Below are 22,975 nucleotides of genomic sequence, written 5' to 3' on the forward strand. Positions count from 1 at the left end.
TATTTGAATTATATAGCTTAATGATCTTTATGTAATTATATGTTTAATCAGAAATTAAATATAATGATGAGTATTCTTAAAAAAATGTATTACTATTTTGTTAGAGGTAAGAGAGAGCTAAGAAAAATTGATTTGATATTTTATAATTAAATTACAAATTTTTCTTTCCTTAGAAGTTAGAACATTACATATTTTTAAGAATCAAATAAATAAATATATGAATGTGTAAGAAATAATCTAACATCTAAAGTAAAGAAAAAAGTACATAAAAGCAAGATGAAATAAAATGGAGAACAATGTAAAATATATTATTAAACTTTTACAATATTATTTTCACTGAGTTTTCAACCAATGCAAGAACATTAAAAAACAAAAAAAAAAACAAAGAAAATATTTAAGATTTGAGATATGATGGAGGAGGATGTGAGAATAATTATTTATAGGATAAGAAGTGATGAAAGTTACATTTCTCAAAAATTAAATTAGAGGAGTTATAATTATAATTGCTAGGATATTTAAATGAAAGTGAATGGAGAAAACAAATAGTTAATTCACAGTTTATGTAATTTCAGTTGCAATTTAGTACTAAAGTGTATATTTAATACATGAATTAATGTGTATGATTAAATATGTTCTATTTTAGGTTTAATTAAAAATAAATATTATATGTTTAAGAAAATAAATACCAAATAGACCAGTAAGGAGAGAGTAACTGAAATTAGAAAATATTATATAATATAAAAATATAATCTCATTGAGTTTTCAACCAATGCAAGAACATTTAAAACAAAAATATATATATTTATGATTTGAGATATTTTAATGTCCCGACCGCCACATATAAGTAGACCCCATGTCCAATCCCAGTCTATGGACCCACCTTCCTTAATGGGCCTAACGTTCTCTGACTAGGCCCGTAAGCCCATCAATATCCGACGGCCGGTTTGCTACGTCCGGGAGACATTAAAGACTTGTTACCGTCCATACAAATCACCACATGATCTTTCCCTGTGTTTTTGTCATCACTCGCACAGTTCCGACAGTCACTTCCCGGAAGGTCACCCATCTTGAGACTACTCCAGCATAAGCACGCTTAATTGTGGAGTTCTCTCAGGACCTTTGACCGAAAAGATAAGTGCACTTTGGTGACATAGGTGGCCCAATCAATTCTTTTAAACCTCTCTGCAAGTCTCTGAAACCGGGGTGTCACAATTCACCCCCACTAACAGATCGCAACGTCCTCGTTGCGCACCAAGACCGTCACCCCCTGACGGTATGAGCCAACTTGACTCCACACTCGTCTGGGTTCGGCTCTGATACCACTTGTAACGATATTTTTAAATTAGAAAGATGAAACAAAAAAGGAAAAAATGCCAAAAAAATACGTGACTTATTTAATATTTGCAAGAAAAAACACGAACTTTTTTCGTTGGCAGAAAAATACTTAAACTATTTTATAGGTGACAAAAAAAAACAAACTATCACGATTTTCAAATTTCCCAATTTCCCACATATCATTGTTACGATTTTTAACGATGTTAACATAATATTTTTACAAACAAAATATTGATTTAATATCTCCATTATTGGTCAACAAAACACCATGAAAAAGGAGGTGAGATTAATTAGAGTTTCTAACGGTAATTGAACAGATAAGAGGGATAGGGTGGGGAAGAGAGAGAGGCGAGAAAGAGGAGAAGACGGAACTGTGAGATTCCATCGGTTTTGCTTTGAGAAGTTGAGATATTTCTGTGGCCCATTAACCATTTACAACCTATTAATAATTAGCTAAACAAAAAAAAACAAAAGATTCAGAAGTGCCACGTGACAGATAAATAGAGCTTCCTTAGAGGGTGTAAGCTTACTTTATTATATTATAGGGGGGGTATTGAACTTGTGTTTTAAAAGACTTTAGAGTATTTTTGAAATCTCTTGTTATTCAATTGGGATTTATAAAAATCTTTTAAATCATATGTTATTCAACTTGAAATTTTTGTAAAATCATTTAAAATAACATACAATCTCTTGTTATTCAATTAGTCATGTATAAAACTTGCTTGAAATCTATTGTTATTCAATATATCACAACTTTTAAAAAAATTATACTTTGAATGATTCTAGGAGACTTTTTCTTTGTTTTTTAGTTGAAAAATATGACTAGTAAAATCATACCTATAGAGGTAGAATTTTGAAAGATTTCAAGAGAAAAAAAAAATGTGGGATACAACCACAAAAGATGAACTGCAACTTTTTTTGTTTTGTTTATAAAGTCCAACTTTCTTCAATCAACATATATTTTCCTGGGAAATTACAATTGGGAGAGAAGGGTCGATTGCTGCAACTTTCCTACAGGTGATAAATGTGTCTTCCACATGTCTCACCGTGGTTGAAGCTCTCAAACGCAAGACGTGATCTCAAGATGATTTGAAAAGAAAAACTAGTTGATTAGATACAGAGATAAGGGAAAGCTTTGGCAATGAAACAGTTTCAGGATGATGACGAACAAATCGATCGGTTCATCTGCTTGCAACACTCTCAACAAATTCAAAGAAAAGGTTTTAATTACAAAGGGCTTGTACTTCTTATGTGAAGCTTATAGTGGTGTCAACGTAGAAAAAAAAAGCACTACCATCTTCACGCTTATTCCCTTGGGCATCAAAAGGAGCTGATTCCATAATGTTCATGGAACTGTTTGCAATGAGGTCATCCATATGGGATATGTGCAGCATACGCATGTTACTGTTCTTATCCTCTACCCAAGGGACATATAGCTTTTTCTTAGCCATAGTATTTAGAAAACGAAACACATGAGTGAAAAAAAATGCAGAGTGGGACATTTTATCCTATATGTGACAATTAGGTTCTTTCTTTAGTTTGGTCTGTTACTGATATATCTCAGTTCTTATCAGATGCATTGGGTATAAAGAGAAAGGTGATCTCATTTATCTAAATGATGAGGGTTATGCTATTAAGCCAAGTAATTAGTGATTACAATGTAGAGGGCATCCATTTTCAATTCCGATCACCAACCACCTTCTCCACCAGTGAAGTCTCTGATGCCGATTTCAACCACAGAAATTTGTTGGTGATCTCATCCTCCTTCTCGAGCGAGAGTATAACGGTGTCCTTGCAAAAGAGTACTTCATGACAATTTTGTGATTAAATTGACACTGGTTCATTCATGTTGTACACGTCATAGTATGAGTATGCGTTAGTTGATCTAAAACTACTTCTTTTGCTAAAATGGTTTCAACTAACAAGGTGGACGAATTTTTAGAATGTCATGTGGAGGGTGCTTTGTCTGTTGGTTGAATTTGGTGACTGCAATGGTTACTAACTTGTCAAGAATCTTCCCGTTAGTATAAAAAAATGATTCACATATACAGAGGACATGCTCGATTTCCGGTTAACAAACCGAAGGCATAGCTCCAGACTCTTGAACTGATTTTGCTTATGCTACATCAAAATATATAGATGTTATGTTCTTAAGAAGAAGCAAACGTTGTTATATTTTTAAGAACACAAAAATATATATTTGTGTTGTAAAATATTCTAAAATCACCTAAAGTATACTAAAGAATCTCAAAGAATCACACATTTGTTTTTATAAAAAAATAGAAAAACTCTAAAAGATAACCAAATCTCCTAAAAACTCACTCAATTCTTTCAAAAGTCTAAAATATTAAAATCTTATCAAATCCTTTAAAATACCAAGTTTAATACCCCCTCGTTAGATTTTATTGTTCCATGTATTCGATATCTGAATTATTCTACTCTTACTTTTAATATACTCTATTTTATAGTATACTAGATAAGGACCCGCCCGATGTATGAGTTTAAATTTTTGGGTCCGAATGGTAACGGCGGATTTGGTAGTGCGGGACTAACGATTTGATAGTGCGGTACGGTTCAACTGCGGTACGTGCATGATAAAAGTATTTGCAGGACAAGTGCGGTTTATACGGAATAAGCGGTTCACAATGATGTATGATTGGTGAAAAAACTATTAGCGGTATTGTTAATATTTTTTTTTCAGTTGTTAATCAGAATTTTTTTAAACATATGTGTTTCTTTAAAATAAAATTTCTGTTTTAAACATAAGTAAACTGGATTACAAATTTTTTATTTATGTTTTCTATTTATTTTATTTACAAATTATTTACATGTGCATTTTTGCATTTTTATTCTTATAAAATTTTCCTTCAAAATTAAAACTGATTTTTTTATCATATATGAAGAAATAATGACATAGATTATTTTTTAAAAAATGAAAAAGTAAATGATTTATAAAGTCATTTAACAATTTTTAAATTAAAAACAAGTTTAACACAGAGAAATTTGTTAATATATAGAATGTTGATTAGTTCTTTCAAATAATAAATTAAAATAAACATAAAGAAATATTTTATTTTATTCAGGTGCGTTTTTTAAAACAACCCGCTACATAATTGAGGGTTCAAAAAATGAATGCGGTCCATGAGCAATTATCCTGTTTGGAAAAACGCAAATAAACTTTTTTTCACTTTATGAAAAACCGCAAACAACTCACAATATTTGTGATTGGTAACATCAACACTTTTTTTTTTAACTCTACAGATACGCACTTCGAGTGCTTCCAATCAAGGCCTTTGTATATAAAATTAAATTTAATAAAACTATATTAAAATTTATTGTACATTATTTATATATTTGTTTTTGCTATAATACACAGATTTATATTCATATACAAATTTTTCATGTATGTTACCATTAAAAGTGTATTTTTTACACTTAGATATATTGTATGTTACAAATAGATTATTTACCACTACCTAAAAAATGTCTAGAAAATAGTGGTAAATAATATATTTGTAACATACAGTATACCTAAATGTAAAAAATACATTTTTAATGGTAACATACCTAAAAGATTTGTATATAGATATAAATTAGTATATTATAACAAAAAATTATAAATAATATACAATATATTTTAATATATTTTTATTAAATTTAACTTTATTTACAAAACTTTAAACCCGTACATCGGCTGTCCTTACATAGTTTATATATTCAAATGTTTTCTTAAACATTTTTATCATATAATCGCAAAAAAACACTTTTCTGTTATCAAATTTAAATTTTTATAAGTATCTCAATCCATTTTTTTTTTTAATTTTTTTTATACCGTAGTTAAAAAATGTAGTTTTAGGTCCAACCGCGAATTTGAGGAAGAAAAAAAAAAAAAAAAGATAACACAAAACCTCTCTCTCTCTGTCTCGGTCTTCCAAAATCCACAACAACATTGACTTCTCTTCCACAAGGGGTCTCTCTCTCTCTCTCTGGTCACTCATGGCCATCCTCACTCTTTCTCTTCCTCTTATCGTCTCTTTCCTTCGTCCTCACGCTTCTCCTCGCTTCTTTCTCCTCCCTCGCTCTCTCTCCCATACCCCTTTTCTCTCCCGCCGCCGATTTCACCGCACCTCCGCCGTTTCCTCCGCCTCTATTCACCATCAGTCTTATCGTAAGCCCGACGATGATCCCACCACCCGCGCCGCTTCTGTTCCTACATTCCAACAGGCGATTCAGCGCCTCCAGGTTCGTTTCCCCCCCCCCCCCCCTTTCCCTCCTTCCAAATTTCGGCGAATTGACTGAATTTTATCTAACTGAGAACATTTTAGGAATATTGGGCTTCCGTTGGATGCGCCGTTATGCAACCTAGTAACACTGAGGTAGGAGCTGGAACCATGAATCCTTGTACCTTTTTGAGGGTTCTTGGTCCTGAACCTTGGAATGTTGCATATGTTGAGCCAAGCATACGTCCTGATGATTCTCGCTATGGAGAGAACCCCAATAGGCTTCAAAGACATACTCAGTTTCAGGTCATTTTGAAACCTGACCCTGGAAACTCTCAACAGCTCTTTATCAACAGTCTCTCTGCTTTAGGTACTCATCAAAACTTACTCTTTCGTCTTTATTCTAAAAAATGCTTCCTCTTTATGTTTCCACTTATATGTTTGAGACTCAAGTGCAATAGATTGATTGAATCTTTCTCCTTGTGATGGTTTCCGTTGGTATATTTTGCTGAAAGATTTGATTATGTCAAGTTGATCTTTATGGTACATAAAACTGCTTCTGAGGAAAACTCTTTCATCCCTTACTGTCCGCCGTATGTGTTCTTTATAGGTATTGATGTGACTGCACACGATATTCGGTTTGTAGAAGACAACTGGGAGAGTCCGGTAATGTGTGAAACCTTGTTTTTATGGAGGTTTCCATATCTTTTAGTTTCTCACTATATTCTCAGCTTGGAGGTGTCTGTTTTCAGGTGCTTGGTGCGTGGGGTTTGGGCTGGGAGATTTGGATGGATGGTATGGAGATCACACAATTTACTTACTTCCAGCAGGTAATTCATTTTATCTAAACATTACTAAAAATGAACTATAGATTACAGTTTGCATTTTTGGTTTTCTTAGGGTAAATTTTATCTTTGATTCTGTAATCTGTAGTATATATTCTTCAGTTGCTAGAAAACAATATAATTGTGAAGTTTACTTCTCTCTAGGCTGGAAGTCTTCCGTTGTCTCCAGTATCTGTTGAAATAACTTATGGGCTTGAGCGCATCATCATGTTGCTTCAGGTTAGTAGTATACTCCCATTGTTGATGTACACATGTTCGTTATAGGTCCTTTTTGTCTGGCTTAAGTTAACCTTTTCGTTTCAACTGACAGGAAGTTGATCATTTCAAAAAGATCTTATATGCTGATGGTATCACCTATGGGGAGCTTTTCTTGGAAAACGAGTAAAAGACTGATATTCTTTTATGGGTTTTCATCATACATTATCAAAATGATTCTGTGTTAGTCATGCTTTTAGATACGGGTGAATTTTTCAGGAAGGAAATGAGCTCATATTATTTAGAGCATGCTAGCGTGGATCGCCTTCAAAAGCATTTCGATTATTTTGACGAAGAAGCACGTTCCTTGCTTGCCTTAGGATTTCCAATCCCTGCGTATGTTTATCACATGCTAATGATCATCCATTTTCTTCTCCATATTTAACAACTGCCTCTTGAATTTAACAAATTGCTGCTTGGGGGCATGCTAGGTATGACCAGCTTCTGAAGACGTCTCACGCTTTTAACATTTTAGACGCCAGAGGTTTCATTGGCGTAACTGAACGTGCTCGTTATTTCGGTCGAATGCGCAGGTATGATCTGTTCCAGTTTTTTTCTTCCTAAAGTGTATTATTGAGCAACCCAACAAGCTTGATTAACCGGAGAGGAAGTGCTTTTAGACAAGTTGTTACTTGTAAATATATTTATGATGTGCATTTTTTGCGTCTGTGCATTCTCTTTGAAAGAATAGCTTGGCTCGCCAATGTGCCCAACTGTGGTTAAAGACACGCGAGTCTCTTGGACATCCTCTTGGTGTTGCCTCCGAATCAGTTCTTCCCGTTTGTCACAGAGAGGCTTTGGAAAAAATGGCTGAAAAGGTTGGGTTGTTTTCTGATTAGAGATTTTACAATTGGAGCTTTGTTGCTGATTATTTCCTTTTGATGAGTTGTGAAGATGGCTTTTTTGATGGAGGAAAACATTTCTGAAAGTGTCAAATAAGATAGTTTCCTAATTTGTTGCTTATGTGGTGTTCAATTGTCACAGGTTCCTGAGGATCCAAGATCGTTTATTATGGAGATAGGGACTGAAGAGATGCCACCTCAAGATGTTATCAACGCTAGTGAACAAGTAAAATTACATTTCATATGGAGAAACTTGATATTTCTCTCTCTATCACTCACTCATGGACACTTGAAGGCCGTTCGCTCATGCTACAATACTCCCTAGATTTTTTTTCATGTGTTTCTTGTTTTTCCTTTTCTGCTATGTTCTTTTGATATATTGCACATCAAGTAATAGTCCTTGTTAATATTGCAGCTCAGGGTCTTAGTGCTAGAATTACTAGAGAATCAAAGATTGCGGCATGGTGCTGTGAAAGCATTTGGCACACCCCGCAGGCTAGTGGTAATTACATAACTGATGTCAACTCTATAAAAGCATGAATCTTCCTTTTTGTTCTTCAGCATTTTTGTACGTTTTTAAAAATTTCGCTTATGAGGCTTATTTAAAGCTGGCTTTTGATGTGAGGATGTAAAAATTAATTTTGACGGATTTGAAGGTTTTGGGTTTTTGAAGTACCGTTGAAGCTTTTTGGAATACTTCTTCTTTTTCTTCTTCTTTTAAGTAGTTTTAAGTGAAGGCCCCTTTTTCAGGTTTTAGTTGATGCTATGTCCTCGAGGCAGCTGGAAGAGGAGGTTGAAGTTCGAGGACCCCCTGCTTCCAAAGCTTTTGATGATCAAGGAAATCCTACGAAGGTTATTTTGTTTTCCTTTGGTCCTTTTGGTCAAGGATATTAAAATTAACAACGTATTCAAAGTATTTTGGTAGGCATGGGTGGAATTTATCGAAATAGTATCTGGTTCATTTATGTATTTCCCCTTAGGTTTTGTGCGTGCATTGACTGCCTATAGATATGTAGGTATAAATTTTCTCGTTGTTCCTTCCTGCCAGGCTGCAGATGGTTTTAGCCGTAGACATGGCGTTCCTTTGGAAAAATTGTACAGAAAAGTTTCTGGTACGTGCATCCATTTTAGCAAATTCTGTTTGCAGGATCCTATTTTAACTTATGACATTCCTTGCTCTTTGTCTCCTAGGCTGCAATTCTGCTTTTTTCTTCATTTTTAACCTCTTTTTTTTTTTTGTATTTCTTTCAGGGAAGACAGAATATGTCCATGCACTAGTTACAGAGCCAGCTCGACTTGCTTTGGAGGTTCTTTTTCCTTTACTCTTTTTGTTATGCTAAGGCAATGTTATTTTCATCTTTTATGACAGAAATTCATGAAAGACATAGTATATCCATTAAATTAGCATATTATAAATGCTCACATTTTTCCTCTTGCTTTTCATATGGTATACCTCGTATGTTTAGCGTCCTAAGTCCTCTATTTGTTAAGCATACATTCTCGCTCTGGGATCTTGTCTATTATAGGTTCTATCAGAAGATTTACCTGCTATGCTGGCTAAAATATCGTTCCCAAAGTCAATGCGCTGGAACTCTTCAGTATGTAACTTATATCTGTATACTCATACTACTGCTTATATTGCCTAGATTCAGTTGTAAAACAAGGTGTTTTAATTACTGCTATTTATCTGGTGCTGTGATAAGCAGGTAATGTTTAGCAGGCCAATTCGCTGGGTTGTGGCCTTACATGGGGATCTGGTTGTGCCATTCTCCTTTGCTGGCATCTCAAGGTACGTTTACTTGGCTACTCTTGCTTTTCCATGCTTTCTATGGCTTAAATTGGCACGAATTTCCCTCTTGTATTTGGCAGGTATGTTAGAAAGATATTGAAAATATTTGTAAATAATATAACTATCTGTTTCATCTTTGAAATGTAGTGGAAATGTATCTTGTGGACTTCGCAATACTGCTTCAGCATCACTATTGGTAAGAATGTACCTGGCATTGTCGTCTGTAGACATATTTGGATGTCATGCTTCAGATGTGTGCTTTATCGTTTTCTAAATATTGGCAGGTACAGAATGCAGAATCCTATGAAGATACTATGAGGAATTCTGGAATCAATATTGAAATTGAGGCATGTCCTTCATATATTCTTCTCTATCCATTATATATTTATAAAAATCTTTTTAACTTTCAGCAGGGTGTCAGATTTCTTTCATTTTTGATTTTTAGTTATGGATTTATGTAGTCATTTCATTAGTTACCATAATTTATAGGAAAGGAAGAAAATCATTCTTGAGAAGTCAAATGCACTAGCAAAGAGTGTGAATGGACGCCTTGTTGTCCCACAGAACTTACTTAACGAGGTAATTTTGGGATGTTTTTTCATTGGTATGCTCTACAAAGGGCTATCTTTACCTCAAGATACCAAGAAGCCAGTTAATTTGTGGTTTTTGCTAGGTTGCAAATCTCGTCGAAGCTCCTGTGCCCTTAATCGGAAAGTTCAAGGAATCATTCTTAGAACTTCCAGAGGAGCTATTAACTATTGTAAGCTCCTCAGAAACGAAGAATGGTTTTTATACCGTGTAACCTGTTCATAATATCTATTTACTTTCTTATGATTTATCAGCAAGTATGCTTATCTAATTCAAGCCTTGTTATACCCTATAGGTTATGCAGAAGCACCAGAAGTATTTTTCCATTATTGATGATAGTGGACATCTATTGCCTTACTTTATTGCTGTATGACACTCTAGCCTTGCACTGTCTTCTGTTGCATATATATATATATATATATATATATATATATATATTTTTCATTTTTAATGGCATAAAACTTTTTTAAATAGCTGATGAAACAGAGTGCGAATTTTTTTAGGTTGCCAATGGTGCAATAAATGAGGACGTGGTGAAAAAAGGAAATGAAGCAGTTCTCAGGTTGAGATGTGTTATAAGTAGCTAAAATTTATACTCAATTGATAGATAAGAGTAGATCCCTCTTGGCACGTCTTTATTGTTCTATCTGTTTGCATTGCCCTACTTATATGCTGTCAAGTCTTGATAATGCTCCATGTTAATAGCTCTCAAAGGTCATGTTTTACATTTGCAGGGCACGTTATGAAGATGCAAAGTTCTTTTATGAGGTGGACACAAGGAAAAGGTTTTCTGATTTCCGAGGTCAGCTACAGGGAATTCTCTTCCATGTAAGTTTTCTTTTGATACATATTTTATACTAGAAGCTGGATACAACAAATTGTCGTACTTTTTTTTTTTTCGCCAGTAGTTTCATTGTGGTTTCAGTTACAAGTAAAAAATGCAAATCATTTTATATTGACTTCAGTAGCACATACAGCACAAGCTTCTAATCCATGTTTATGTGAACTAATAGGAAAAGCTGGGGACGATGCTGGATAAGATGAACCGTCTACAAAAGATGGTAACTAAGCTTTGTTTGGCCCTCGAAATTGATGAAGATGTGCTTCCTGTCGTGCAGGAGGCTGCCTCTCTTGCTATGTCAGACCTTGCAACTGCTGTAGTTACAGAATTTACTGCGCTGTCAGGAATAATGGCTCGCCATTATGCTCTCAGAGATGGCTATTCAGAGCAGGTAGTGGATTCTTCAAGTGTATCTGTGTATGTTTATGGGCTTAAGTTTCCCTTGTGGCAGCTTCTTTTTTGCTTCATAGATTAAGCTACTAGCTTACTATGGTATATATTCATTAGCATGTGCTTTATTATTATATGAAATCATGTTCCTGGGATGCAGATAGCAGAAGCTTTGCTGGAGATTACACTTCCTAAATTTTCTGGAGATGTCATCCCAAAAACAGATGCAGGAATGGTTTTGGCAATAGCTGATAGGTAAATCGAAAGCCTAGAATTTTGGTGTCTCTTATTTCTTTCTATGCCAAACGGTTTGTCTTGTGAACACAAAACCATGTTTCTGAGTTTGCGCAGAACCAAATTGCATAATACTTCTGATATGATGATTTTGTTTGAATTTTTGTGATCCTATATACTTACACGGTTACACCTATGCTTATTTCTATGACTTTGTAGATTAGATAGCCTTGTTGGTCTATTTGCTGCTGGTTGCCAGCCAAGTTCATCAAATGACCCATTTGGCCTTAGAAGAATATCATATGGCTTAGTAAGTGTATATATATATGCTGATCTAAAAAACGAGCAATTATGATTTGCCATTTATGGTTGCATGAAGGTATGGAGGCAAAGTTATACTTACTTTGTATGTATAACACAGGTTCAGATTTTGGTCGAAAAGGAGAAAAATGTCAACTTCAAAAGTGCTCTAGAACTTGCGGCCAGTGTACAACCAACGAAGGTTGAGGCAAACATTTTAGAAGATGTGAGAATCAAGCCTACTCCCATAGCTTCGGTGGCGTCATATACTATTTCTCATTTTTACAGGTTGTAAACTGTCATCTGAATTGTTTCATGATATAATTAACTGGTCTATTGTTTCTAGGTGTATCAATTTGTTACTCGAAGACTGGAACAGCTACTGGTTCGTGCACTTTTGTGATGCTTCTTTGTTGCTTTCTAATTTTTTAGACACAGTTCCCGGCTCTTTAAACTGAAAGACCTTAGGGTCCGGTTCTTGAAACAACGTTCTTTCCTATTTACAGGTTGACAACGGAGTAAGCCCTGAAGTAGTTAGGTCTGTCCTAGCAGAGCGTGGAACCTATCCTTGTCTGGCAGCGCGTACTGCACACAAGGTAAGTGACTTGTGATATAATCCAATAGCAATTAGATATGGAATCAGGTAATAGTTGAGGAGCCTGTGGGCATCATTCTCCTACAAGTCAGATCTTTTGGTGATTGGATTAAGCCTAGCATAGAAGGATACATCCCAATTTAATTGGTTGAATCTCCCTTGGCTATCTAGTATTAGAGATTAGAAACTGGACTAAGACTTGATTATCTTGTGGTTTTGAATGTTGCTGTGTCATAGTTATTTTGCTCCAAAAAAAACGCTAACATCGCTGGTGCATTGGCTGATACCTTGCAGATGGAAAAGCTAAGCAGAGGTGAGATGTTTCCGAAGATAGTGGAAGCATATTCTCGTCCCACACGCATTGTCCGTGGGAAAGACGTTGGTGTTGGAGTTGAGGTACTTGAGGTTTCTATCTGATCAAAGAGCATGTGTGCAAACTTGCAGCTGCTAACATTAAATGATGCAATCAGGTGGATGAGAAGGCATTTGAGACTACCCAAGAGAGAGCGTTGTGGAGCACTTACACCTCTATCAAAGATCAAATTCACACTGGTAACTCCACTTTCTTCTTTACAGCTGGTTTCTCTCAAACAAACAAACAAAACAAATTTCCTCACTTGCTTCCAAATTTCAGGTATAGAAATCGAAGAGTTCACTGAGATATCGATGCAATTGGTGGAACCACTAGAGGATTTCTTCAACAATGTGTTTGTGATGGTGGTAAGTTGAAAAGCTTTGTCCACACACTGTACTCGAGCTTTATTGTAGACCGAGAGTGAAGTTTTGAATTTGATGATTTGCAGGAAGATGAAAGAGTGAGGAAGAACAGACTCGCTCTGCTCAATAACATTGCCAATCTTCCCACAGGAGTCATTGACCTCTCATTTTTGCCCGGATTTTGAGTTCTTGATTGTTTCATAATCTCCACAGGAATCATTTTTTTCTTTGTTTCATAACCTTATTATAGTTTTGTGTTCTTCCTGAGGAAAATTTCAATGTAAAACTTATGCAATTGAAACTCTTTAGAATAAATTTTAATAGTCTCTATAAAGCAAAAATTCAATAAAAAAATATGTGTATCATTTCAAAAAATTCAAATGAAAAACATGTGCCAAAAAAATTGGATAATGAGATAACAGCAAGGAGGAGGCCGGCGAAGAAGAGTTAATAAAAAAAAAAAAAAAACCACCGAGAGAAACGGCGGTTAGTTATGGAAGAGGAAAAAGCGGCAGCTTACTACGACGAGCTCACGCGTAAAGGAGAAGGAGCTGCTCGTTCCAAGCAAGGCCTCGGCTTCTCCTCCGGTGCCAACGCCGTTCCTGAGAGAGGATCGGCGATCGCATCGTCCTCTTCGTTTCTCAACCAGTTCGTCAAGGCTTCTTCCAACCCAACTAAATCCACTGACAACAAAGACTCCGAGATCCGAACCATCAGAGATAAATTGAAGAAGGATCAGCAACACCCTAGGGTTCCGGAGAGGAGCTCCAGAGAATCGAGTGAACGGCGCCGTAATCGGAGTAGAGAGAGGGATGAGAGAGATAAAAGCCATACAAGGAGAAGAAGCAGGAGCAGGAGTTCAGAGAGACGTAGTAGGTATGCGGATAGAGAGAGACGGAGAAGCAGGAGCAGGAGTTCAGAGAGGCGTGATAGGTATAGAGATAGAGATAGTCGGAGGAGGAGGAGGAGCCGGAGCAGGAGTTCGTCGCCGCCGAGGAGAGAAAGTAGGAGGAGGGAAGATGTTAAGGAGAAGAAGATTGATTACTCGCGGCTAATCAAAGGCTACGATGAGATGGTATACTCCTTCTCTCAGCCTTCATGGTTACCATACTTAGATGAACTTTTGTTAATTTGCTTCGTAATGTTAGAATCCCTCTAGAGTTTGGGAGTTAGGGTAATAAGAACATAGCAATTAGCTTAACATCCTGAAGCTTCTGTTGGTATTGCAACTAGGAATTGCCTTCATGTACCCACCAATTTACTTGGTAAGCAGGAATAACTAGATGTTTTAAGATAGTAAACCCTTGAGCTCTAATTTGGTTCAACCATTCTTTGTTTATGGATATAGATTTTGTATTTTTGTGATCGGTGTTTTTTGTGTGTGGTTTTTCATTTCCATTGGTATCATAAGGGTTGGGTTCTTTTGTTGCTTTCTTGAACAGTCAGCTGCTGGAAAAGTGAAGGCCAAGATGAAGCTCCAGCTTGATGAAACTGGTATGTTAGTCGGTCCCATTTGAGAGATTACTTTGAGTTTCTGTTGTCCATGCGTCTAGCAGCTCGTGATCTGATTCTCCCAGCAACATCTTTTGAGTGGGATCCATCTTTGGAGTGTCACTGTAAAACGGTGGGATGTGTTTTAGTCTTGTTGATATGAATAAGGATTTCTTATTAGTCTAATGCAAGACTATTGTTGCTATTCTAGAAGTTTTGTAGTGAATCATAGCCTTAAGTTGGTTAGTTAAGGGGATAAAGGTGTAAAGCTGAGCTAGGAGAATGTGTTACGGTGTTGGTTGGGAATTAGGTCAGATGACTGAGAATGCTCTCATAAATCAAAGTCTTTATGGTATAGTTCTGTGGAGGGCAGTGTTTTAACTCTTCATCTCTTGGCATTGAGGTTGCAATGTGCATTACTGCTGGGAGTAGACTTTCCCTAGCTTTTCCGTATCAGCATAGCAAAGCAAAACCTAAGTGTTTAGTGACCTCGTAGATCTTCATAGCAACTCTGCATATAAGGAGGATTAGTACAAACCCTTTCCTGGAGATCGTAAATATGTAAATGTATTTACTGGTATAAAGATAAATTACCTGGTGTTTGAGAAAGAAGAAAAGAACAAGAAAGATCATAACTGTCCTTAAAATGAGATCCTTCGCATTGCATACCTTGTGAAAACGTTAATATCAAGCTCATGTTTATCTCTTCTCTTGAAACTGATGTTGTGGTAAAATTGCAGCTGAGAAAGATACCAGTAAGGGTGCAGGATGGGAAAGATTTGAATTCGACAAAGATGCTCCAGTTGATGATGAGGAAGTAGAAGAAGGTCAGTTTACCATGAATTTCTACATTTACTCCTTATGTTTTCGATGTACGATGGAGCTAAAAGCAGAAAATCATCCTTAGTTACTATGTATATACTCTTGATGCTAAAAACTTCATATGCTTGCAGGTACTGATGACGACGCTGCCTTAGTAAAGCGAATGGGACAGAGTTTTAGGTTTTCGGCCATCGAGGTATACTGAGTCATTACCTTACAATTTCGATCTCTAAACAAGTCACAGTTTTTCTTTAAATCAGAGCCTCAAACAAATTATATGGTTAAATAAAAACTTGTAGGCGAAACGGGAAGAGCAACTCAAAACCGCACACGATGAGGCCATGTTTGGAGCACCCACATTCCAAACCCATACCGACGCCGAATGTAATGTTACAGAGAATATTGATGTTAAGGACGATGAAGGAGACAGCAACAGTGGCACGATAAGTCTTCTAAGTGAAAAGGTAAAAATCTATTCACTTCTTTTGCTCTCAAACCAATCTCGATTCTTGGAGCTCCATTCCAGGGTCCGTACGTAAGCTTATTAATCCCATCGTTTGTGTTTTACTGTTTTAGGTGCTTGCAAAACAGCAAGGATCTTGGCGAGACAGAGCTCGCAAGTCATGAAATTCCTATAAATAATGGAACTATGGAAGTCATGAAGATCAATGTAGTTTATAGTTGTTGGTCCTTACTATGTATCGATCGTTTTGTTTCTAGTAGAATTTTTGTTCTTGTTTGATAGTGATTTTACTCATAACTCTGATTTTTGGTACGTAACATTTAAAAAAAAATATAGATTGCCCTTCGATGTCGTACGTTTTATTTTTAACTTCTGGCATTATTATGGATTCTCATTAGACTATTGGGGGAAATCAGAATTGCTAGGTCGAATGCGATAAGGAATTAAGGATGATGATTAATTAATCATCGATAGGGTTAGAAGCGGTCCAGAGTCTAGCTTATTAGATATTTTTTTTTTCCATAAATCCAAGTATCAGCAAACTCAATCAATAATGTAAGGCTAAGTAAGAAAGGAGATGGTCGTATCCATAAAGACTGAATCAGATAAATAAAAAAGAAAAATCCAAGATGAAGAAAAAGTCAGATCAGATACATAAAATCAATTCTAAACGATGATAAAAATCATAGAAGTTTCTTCTACATTGAGAAGAATAGACTTGTCAATTCTTCTCTTCATTCTAAGCTTTTGAAGCTCTCTTGGCTCTAGCACCGGCATGTCTCTTCGTTGTACGTGCTAGACGAATCGTGTTGTAAGCTTCAAACAATTTCATGTCTGAAGTGAGCTCTACAAGCTCAATTGTTGGCTTCTCACTGACAATAGGCATGTAATGCTTCATTTTTTCACCTAAAAACATTAGGAAAGATAAATCGTAAACATGTCAATACTATGTATCTAACATTCAACAAGCGAAACAATAAAAATAATTAAATAATGACTAGTATTATCAACAGATCCAAATTAAACACGGCTTAATTCTATTTAATAATATAGACAAGGTGATTTACAGGTTTTCTACATAATCAAAACTTGGATAATCGCTAAAGCAAAACAAACAACGAATCAACGAACTCAGAAAAGCTAGGAATCAACAAAACAATGAACTTAGAAAATTTACAAGAGCTAGCCAGAACAGAAAAGAATGAATTAAGAGAAGAAAAAAACACAAAAGAAAAAGAGCAGTTACAAGCCTTCATCAATATGTGTTAACAACAACTAAGAAAAGAACAATTACAGCCTTCATCATCGATGCGTCTTAACAAAAGCTAAACCTAATAATATTACTCACTCTCGAGATAGGCGACAAGAAGTATAGAGAAGAGATCTTCACAGGTAATTTGCGTCAGGAAACAGAAAAGTAGGTTTGGAAGTTGGAACCTTTCCTCTATATATATATCCTTGCATAGTAAGGCATTAATAATTTACCTGGGCCGAGTCCAAAACAAACCCATTAAAGATGAGAATTATATTTACATAATATATATTTGTTATCTTATTTCCTTTAAAAAGATAAATTTACTTTTAAATATGATATTAGAAATTTAAAAGTAAAATTTATCTTTTTAAATTTACATATTAGAAATTTAATATATTTATCATTTAATTTTAAGGTGTCAAAACCAAATTTTGTACATATGTTGAGAACAAAAAAAATTGTAAATTGTGTTAAAATAAAAAATATCATGCAATATATATTTGGATAGTAAGTCCTAGATTTCGTAGGACTAAATCCTGGACAGCGATCACAAACCTTCTTATGGACTTTAATCAAATACTAGGTTTTATCGTTCGCTAAAATATATATATATATATATATATATATTTTAACATATAAAAGATTGTATGCACATAATTGCTAAAAATAACTCACATAGTATCTTATCGCCAACAACTTGCCCATTTGGTAGAGAGATATGACGAATATAAACGAAATTAAAATAATTTGGGAGAAAAAAAAGAAGATAAGAATCGTAGTCTTTTTTTTTTACAACAACTTGCCCATTTGCTAGTATATATCGCTTCATAAACACAGCTAAACAAAGGTAGAAAAAGCAAAAAAAACAAAAAGAAATGGTGTCTCGAAACTCTAAACGAACAGCTGTCAAACTGCCATTGGTTACAAGCTGGACGCCTCGCTGCCAATGAGAAATCAGTATTCCAAATTTTTTTATTTTTATTTTAATTTATATTTTGGGGTTACAACTTACAATTGTCGTCCCGAAAAAATCGTAAAACCTAAAAAGTCAAAATAAAAAAAAGGGGAAAGTGGTCTCATCACAATCTTACGTCTCTTCTTCTAACATTCTCCAGAGAGAAGCCGTCTTCTTCTTCTTCAATCCTTCGTTTCATCTTCTCTGCGAATCCAAAAAATGTCGAGCCGTTGGTTGAGACCTGAGGTACTCCTTCCTTACTACTTCTCATCGATCTTTGATCTTTTCCCCTGAATCGTAACGGATCGAATCCATCCGTTGATTCTCCTTTGACTACCGTTTAAATTTCTATTGTTTTTGATCTGGATTCGTTTCTTCCTAAGATTTAGCTCGTGTGTGAATCACAAATAATTTTGTTTTGTTTGGGGTTAGGTGTATCCTTTGTTCGCTGCCACCGGAGTTGCCGTTGGGATCTGTGCGTTTTCGTTGATCAGAAACATCACCGGAAACCCTGAAGTCAGGTTTGTTCTAACCTCCCTCCCTATCTCCTCTGATTTTGTTTTGATTCCTGCTACCTACTTGAGACTCCTTTCAACTATCTTCTTTTGGCCGTGATGTGATATTGGTGTAATACTTAAACGAAGTCGTTTTGTCCAGATTAATGCATTTGTGAAATGGAAACTTATCCCTTAGTTCTTGGCGGATCATTCACACTAGACTTTTTATGATTTTGGATACAACTAATGCAATTCTGATTTATATTACATTTATGTGATCATATATCCTTGTGATGGCACAAAGCAACCTTCAGTATAAGTGTTTGGGGACCCTCATGTTTCTTGCTATTAGTTAAAGAGGTCGTTTTATCAAAGATAATATATAGTCGAAATGCTTACTTGGCCCTCAGTTCTATGAATAGGAAGAATCATTACTTTGGCAGATCATTCATAGACTTTAAATATTCATTAAAGGATTCGTTAAGACTTACGATGATTGGATCCATTTCGGATTTTTTTTTATGTTACTGCCATCGATCATCTTCTTTGTTATGGCACAAAAACAACCTTCAAGCTATTTTCAAGTTACTTGTACGTTGGGGTTTGTTTGTTTTTCTTGATAGAGTGTTCTAATAAAGTGTTTTGTTTGTTGAATCGTCGTCTCCAGATGCACCAAGGAGAACAGGGCTGCTGGAATTTTGGATAACTTTGCAGAGGGAGAGAGGTATAAGGAAAATTTCCTCAGGAAGTTTGTTCGCAACAAGCATCCTGAAATCATGCCTGGAATCAACAAGTTCTTCACTGATCCTAAATACTGAAAACAAGCATCATTATCTTCCAAGACCTTTGCTTGCATTCCCCAGCTTCGTCGTATTGTTTTATGGAATTGAATCTCCTGTGATATAAACCTCATTTGTCAGTTTCATATTGTTGATGTATCCTCCAGCTGAAGACTTATTAATGCTGGGCTTATGTTGTCACTTTTTAAGCTGAAAATAACTATTGCTCTTTTGGCAGCTTTAACTTCAATCTCATCTAAGAGTAATAAGCACTTGCTTTCTTCAATATGTCATAACGTTTTCACAATTCAGTGGACAAAGACGAATTCTGAACCAACAATTTGATAAGGGACTTTGAAAGTACAAAAACAATGTTCCATAAGAAAGTTCAAATTCTAAATGTGTCAGTGAAACAAAATAGAAAAGGAACTTTGAATGAACCAATGGTCACAAGAGTCATGTTGATGAAATTTGTAATCTAGAATTAGGTTGCAAACTTACAAAACAGCCAGAATCTGCTGTGACATAACTGATGCATAGATAATTTATGGTGTACAGAGAGGTTTCTAGTGTACATGATGGGAGCCATTCTCTCTCAAAGAGCTTTAGAGTATTGGGTACAATACTGCTAAATAGGAAAATGCTCCAGATCCATCGAAGGAAAACCGGTTTGCGCCATTCTTATCCCTCTTAGTAAGCTCTTTGCCTTTTCTTTTTCCTGAAAACATTAATGCATTCTCGTCAGACTAAAGTATATCAGGATACAACTCAGATCCTTGTAAACTAAGTGGTTTACACATGGAGAAAACTGGAGCAGAAAACTTACAGGGCCACTATAATCAAGAAGACGGGTGCAATAGACTTCTGCTTCTTCAAATTTCTTGTGATTTTTGAAATGTGTAGCAAGAAATACCAAAGCCTCAAACATGTTTGGTCCTTCTAACCCTTCAGCATCCATTCTCTCTAAATCCTTCTCAAAGTAAAACGCAGCTTCTTCATTTCGTCCAAGCTTCTGGTGAAGCTTTGCCAGCTGATTAAGAGCTATTCCTTCCGTGTCGGTACAGTTCACAGCTCTTTTGTAACACTTGATGGCCTCTTCAAGCATGTAAAGCTGTTCGGTTTGATAACATTTAGCCATAGCTATCCACAACCGAGAATCGTTTGGAAGAAAGAATATAGATTTGCGAAAATAATGAAGTGCATAGAAAGGCATCCCCATCATCTCATATGCTTGTCCTAACCCATACCAAGCTCGGTAATCAGAAGGGTTTATATCAACAGCTCGTCGATATGCATCAATGGCAGCAGGAGTGTTCTTCATCTCGACATATTCATGGCCCATAAGAGTCCACGCAGATAAATACTTCTTGCTCAGTTTCAAAGCTCTCCGGAAGTACATAACTGCTTTCTCATGCTGCCCTTTTAAACTGTAGTAGTTGCCAATAATGCAGCAAGACTCAGGTCTGTATTTATCAGTCAAAAACACCTTGTGTGCAAGGTAACTCAGCGCAGCACATGCTTCTTTTGCATACAGAACATTAGAATACAAATCCATATCTTCCACCCGATAGGGATCGTTTCTCAGAAGTTCTTCAAACATGATTTCAACCTGGTCAAATTCCCTAAGACTATACTGAGCTTTTGCAGTTTGAGCTTGGATGTAATTGCTAAAGCTGAAAATACCTTGCAGATAATCGTACTTCGCCAAAGACTCAGTGTGCATTCTGAGTTCTTGATAAGCATAGCCAAGAAAAAAATCTTTCATCCAGTGGTTGTTTAGATTAAGCCTATCCAAGGTTTCGATCGAAGTACACAGAGACTGCAGCTCTGACCAGGCACTCCAGTTCCATGGATAGCTGTTCACAGATTCCACGAGGCTTGCAATAGCAAGAGTTTCATTTCCTTTTTCTTTAAGAACCACACCATACAAGTATAATCCAAAAGAGTCAATTGCTCCTGTCCTCCTCAGAGCTGATAAGTCCCTCTCCAAAGATACCAGTTCACGGTTTATTGCATCACTCTTACCCAAAGGACCTTCAAGTTCTATCATTTCTTCCTCTTTCCGTTTTTCTCCAGCCTTCATTGAAACGATAACAAAGTGAATGACTTATCATAGAGTACTATCTGTTTTGGTGTAAATAGGCTGGGATAAAACAACCTCTCAATAAGTAATTGCCACAAACGTTTACACATTATAGTCTTCAAACAGGACGAAAACTAAGTTTCACTCATTTAAGTATTTTTATTATAATCAGTTGCATACCCTAATATCTCTTGTATCCAATAAAACAGAACAGCGACTATCAACAGAATTGTGAGTCAGAGGCTCAATCCTGTAAGTATGTACTAACGTCAAATATTGCATATATTAGGAAGGCCAAAAAAACCCTCAAAAAGCCATTGTTACCACCTTCTAACAAGTCATCATTCTATTTTAGATATAGAAGCTCTAGCTAAACCAGAAGAAAGTGACAGAGACACAGAACATACCAGATAAAGGGCATAGAAATGCAAGAACACCGATTTTTTGCTCGTTTGATCACGAAGCACATGGGAAGCCCGTCTGTACTCTCGACAATCGAAGTAGGACTTTGCTAAAAGGTAAAGGTCACCATCAATGGTTTCATCTTCTTCCGGGAGAGGAGTAGCTGCTTGAGAGAAGCCAACGGAAGGTTGGGGTGTTGAAATAGATTCATTGGTGCTGAACCTTCTACGGATACTTGAGCTTCCTCGCTGGAACCTCGTATTCGAAGGTGTAAAATTAGAAGGGTCTTGCTCTATCCCCACAAGCTGCTCTCCTGCCCTGCAATTTTGAAACCCAAGGAGGTGTCAGATATAGAACTGGCTAAATAGTTCACCACCATTTGCATTACTATGCCAGTACTAAAAACCAAAACTTTAAACTCATAATTCACAAACGAGAATGAACCGAAATCAGAATTTCACATTATAAAGAACACATTTTTCAATCAGGGTTGACCTCAAACATACCAGAACACAAAACCCACAAACCCGTAGGTCAAAATTAATCCGAATTGGAATGTATCCAATACCAAATTCGCAACAACAGTGAAATTCGAATCAACGATTCTGCTTAACCAAAAATTGGCAACCGTTCACTTAAAATTTTCCCAGGGTTAATAAAAAACAGAGCAAAACCACAAAGATACCGAAAAAATCAATTTTAAAATCGAGCAAGTGGAGTAGCGAGTTCGAGATTGCATAAGATTAGGGTTTTTAAGGAAACGAACCACTTTGCGGCGGAGTATAAACAGCAGTCGCTAAGTTGTCGGATAGCCGCACGGATCTCGTTGCGGCAACTCTCTTTAGAGACCATAGCAGAAGGAGAGAGACAGTGTTAAGTAGTCCTCAAAAGAATCGAAGAATCTCTTCTTCGTCGTGAAGGAGAGATTTCAGAAACAATCGCTCCCTCCAATCTTAATTATTTTGAAATTTACAGTGAGAGAGAACTTGTCTATTGGGCTCATTTATTAACTTAGGGCTTTAAATAGGCCCATTAAACAAACAAACACACACACACAATATTCAAAATTTGCTTTTCTTTAGATAAAACTAATTTTAATATCATATCTATTTTATATCCACAAATTTTGTCACATTGCATTTTAGTTTAGGTATCATATCACTGGATTATTGAAAAAGTGTAGAATATTAAAATAAAATAAGTATCCAAAAACCTATATCAATAAATAAATAAATAAATAATCTTTTAGTTAACTAATGGAGGAGGACAAAACAACT

General features: G+C 35.9%; 4 protein-coding genes and 1 long non-coding RNA gene across 8 annotated transcripts; 3 read left to right on the plus strand and 2 right to left on the minus strand.

The window, feature by feature from the left end:
- Positions 1 to 5,189: 5,189 nt before the first annotated feature.
- On the plus strand, positions 5,190 to 13,305 carry LOC104791020 (glycine--tRNA ligase, chloroplastic/mitochondrial 2). 4 transcript variants are annotated; one of them, XM_087510353.1, is made up of 33 exons: positions 5,190 to 5,577; positions 5,661 to 5,925; positions 6,166 to 6,221; positions 6,308 to 6,385; positions 6,545 to 6,619; positions 6,711 to 6,781; positions 6,875 to 6,991; positions 7,087 to 7,188; positions 7,342 to 7,473; positions 7,640 to 7,723; positions 7,913 to 7,999; positions 8,248 to 8,349; positions 8,546 to 8,609; positions 8,749 to 8,804; positions 9,024 to 9,095; positions 9,204 to 9,286; positions 9,434 to 9,482; positions 9,571 to 9,633; positions 9,776 to 9,865; positions 9,960 to 10,046; positions 10,170 to 10,241; positions 10,378 to 10,436; positions 10,609 to 10,702; positions 10,888 to 11,106; positions 11,266 to 11,360; positions 11,559 to 11,649; positions 11,761 to 11,865; positions 11,986 to 12,024; positions 12,146 to 12,235; positions 12,529 to 12,630; positions 12,705 to 12,786; positions 12,869 to 12,954; positions 13,038 to 13,294. In XM_087510353.1, exons 9-33 carry the CDS (start codon positions 7,462 to 7,464, stop codon positions 13,134 to 13,136), a joined length of 2,082 nt encoding a protein of 693 aa, XP_087366479.1. In that variant the 5' UTR covers positions 5,190 to 5,577; positions 5,661 to 5,925; positions 6,166 to 6,221; positions 6,308 to 6,385; positions 6,545 to 6,619; positions 6,711 to 6,781; positions 6,875 to 6,991; positions 7,087 to 7,188; positions 7,342 to 7,461; the 3' UTR covers positions 13,137 to 13,294. The 4 variants fall into 4 exon arrangements, with proteins under 4 accessions (XP_087366479.1, XP_010503435.2, XP_087366478.1 ...); XM_010505133.3 differs by having other exon boundaries at positions 5,191 to 5,577; positions 7,347 to 7,473; positions 13,038 to 13,305; XM_087510352.1 differs by having other exon boundaries at positions 5,208 to 5,577; positions 11,761 to 11,895.
- A 5-nt stretch (positions 13,306 to 13,310) lies between these two features.
- On the plus strand, positions 13,311 to 16,079 carry LOC104780623 (uncharacterized). Its single transcript, XM_010505134.3, has 6 exons — positions 13,311 to 14,026; positions 14,394 to 14,445; positions 15,183 to 15,269; positions 15,396 to 15,460; positions 15,564 to 15,728; positions 15,841 to 16,079. Exons 1-6 carry the CDS (start codon positions 13,445 to 13,447, stop codon positions 15,889 to 15,891), a joined length of 1,002 nt encoding a protein of 333 aa, XP_010503436.1. The 5' UTR covers positions 13,311 to 13,444; the 3' UTR covers positions 15,892 to 16,079.
- A 145-nt stretch (positions 16,080 to 16,224) lies between these two features.
- On the minus strand, positions 16,225 to 17,212 carry LOC104780624 (uncharacterized). Its single transcript, XR_766789.2, has 2 exons — positions 17,076 to 17,212; positions 16,225 to 16,633 (listed from the first exon to the last, which is right to left on the minus strand). It is a non-coding gene; the product is annotated as an uncharacterized LOC104780624 (long non-coding RNA).
- A 624-nt stretch (positions 17,213 to 17,836) lies between these two features.
- On the plus strand, positions 17,837 to 19,463 carry LOC147945980 (uncharacterized). The gene is made up of 3 exons (XM_087510355.1): positions 17,837 to 18,183; positions 18,370 to 18,458; positions 19,102 to 19,463. Exons 1-3 carry the CDS (start codon positions 18,157 to 18,159, stop codon positions 19,250 to 19,252), a joined length of 267 nt encoding a protein of 88 aa, XP_087366481.1. The 5' UTR covers positions 17,837 to 18,156; the 3' UTR covers positions 19,253 to 19,463.
- Positions 19,464 to 19,621: 158 nt separating this feature from the next.
- On the minus strand, positions 19,622 to 22,693 carry LOC104780625 (anaphase-promoting complex subunit 8-like). Its single transcript, XM_010505135.3, has 4 exons — positions 22,465 to 22,693; positions 21,704 to 22,016; positions 20,040 to 21,290; positions 19,622 to 19,931 (listed from the first exon to the last, which is right to left on the minus strand). The coding sequence occupies exons 1-4, from the start codon at positions 22,548 to 22,550 to the stop codon at positions 19,842 to 19,844; spliced, it is 1,740 nt and encodes a 579-aa protein (XP_010503437.2). The 5' UTR covers positions 22,551 to 22,693; the 3' UTR covers positions 19,622 to 19,841.
- Positions 22,694 to 22,975: the final 282 nt, after the last annotated feature.

The sequence above is a fragment of the Camelina sativa genome, chromosome 4, assembly GCF_030686135.1.
Source record: "Camelina sativa cultivar CO46 ecotype springtype chromosome 4, ASM3068613v1".
Classification (NCBI taxonomy): domain Eukaryota; kingdom Viridiplantae; phylum Streptophyta; class Magnoliopsida; order Brassicales; family Brassicaceae; genus Camelina; species Camelina sativa.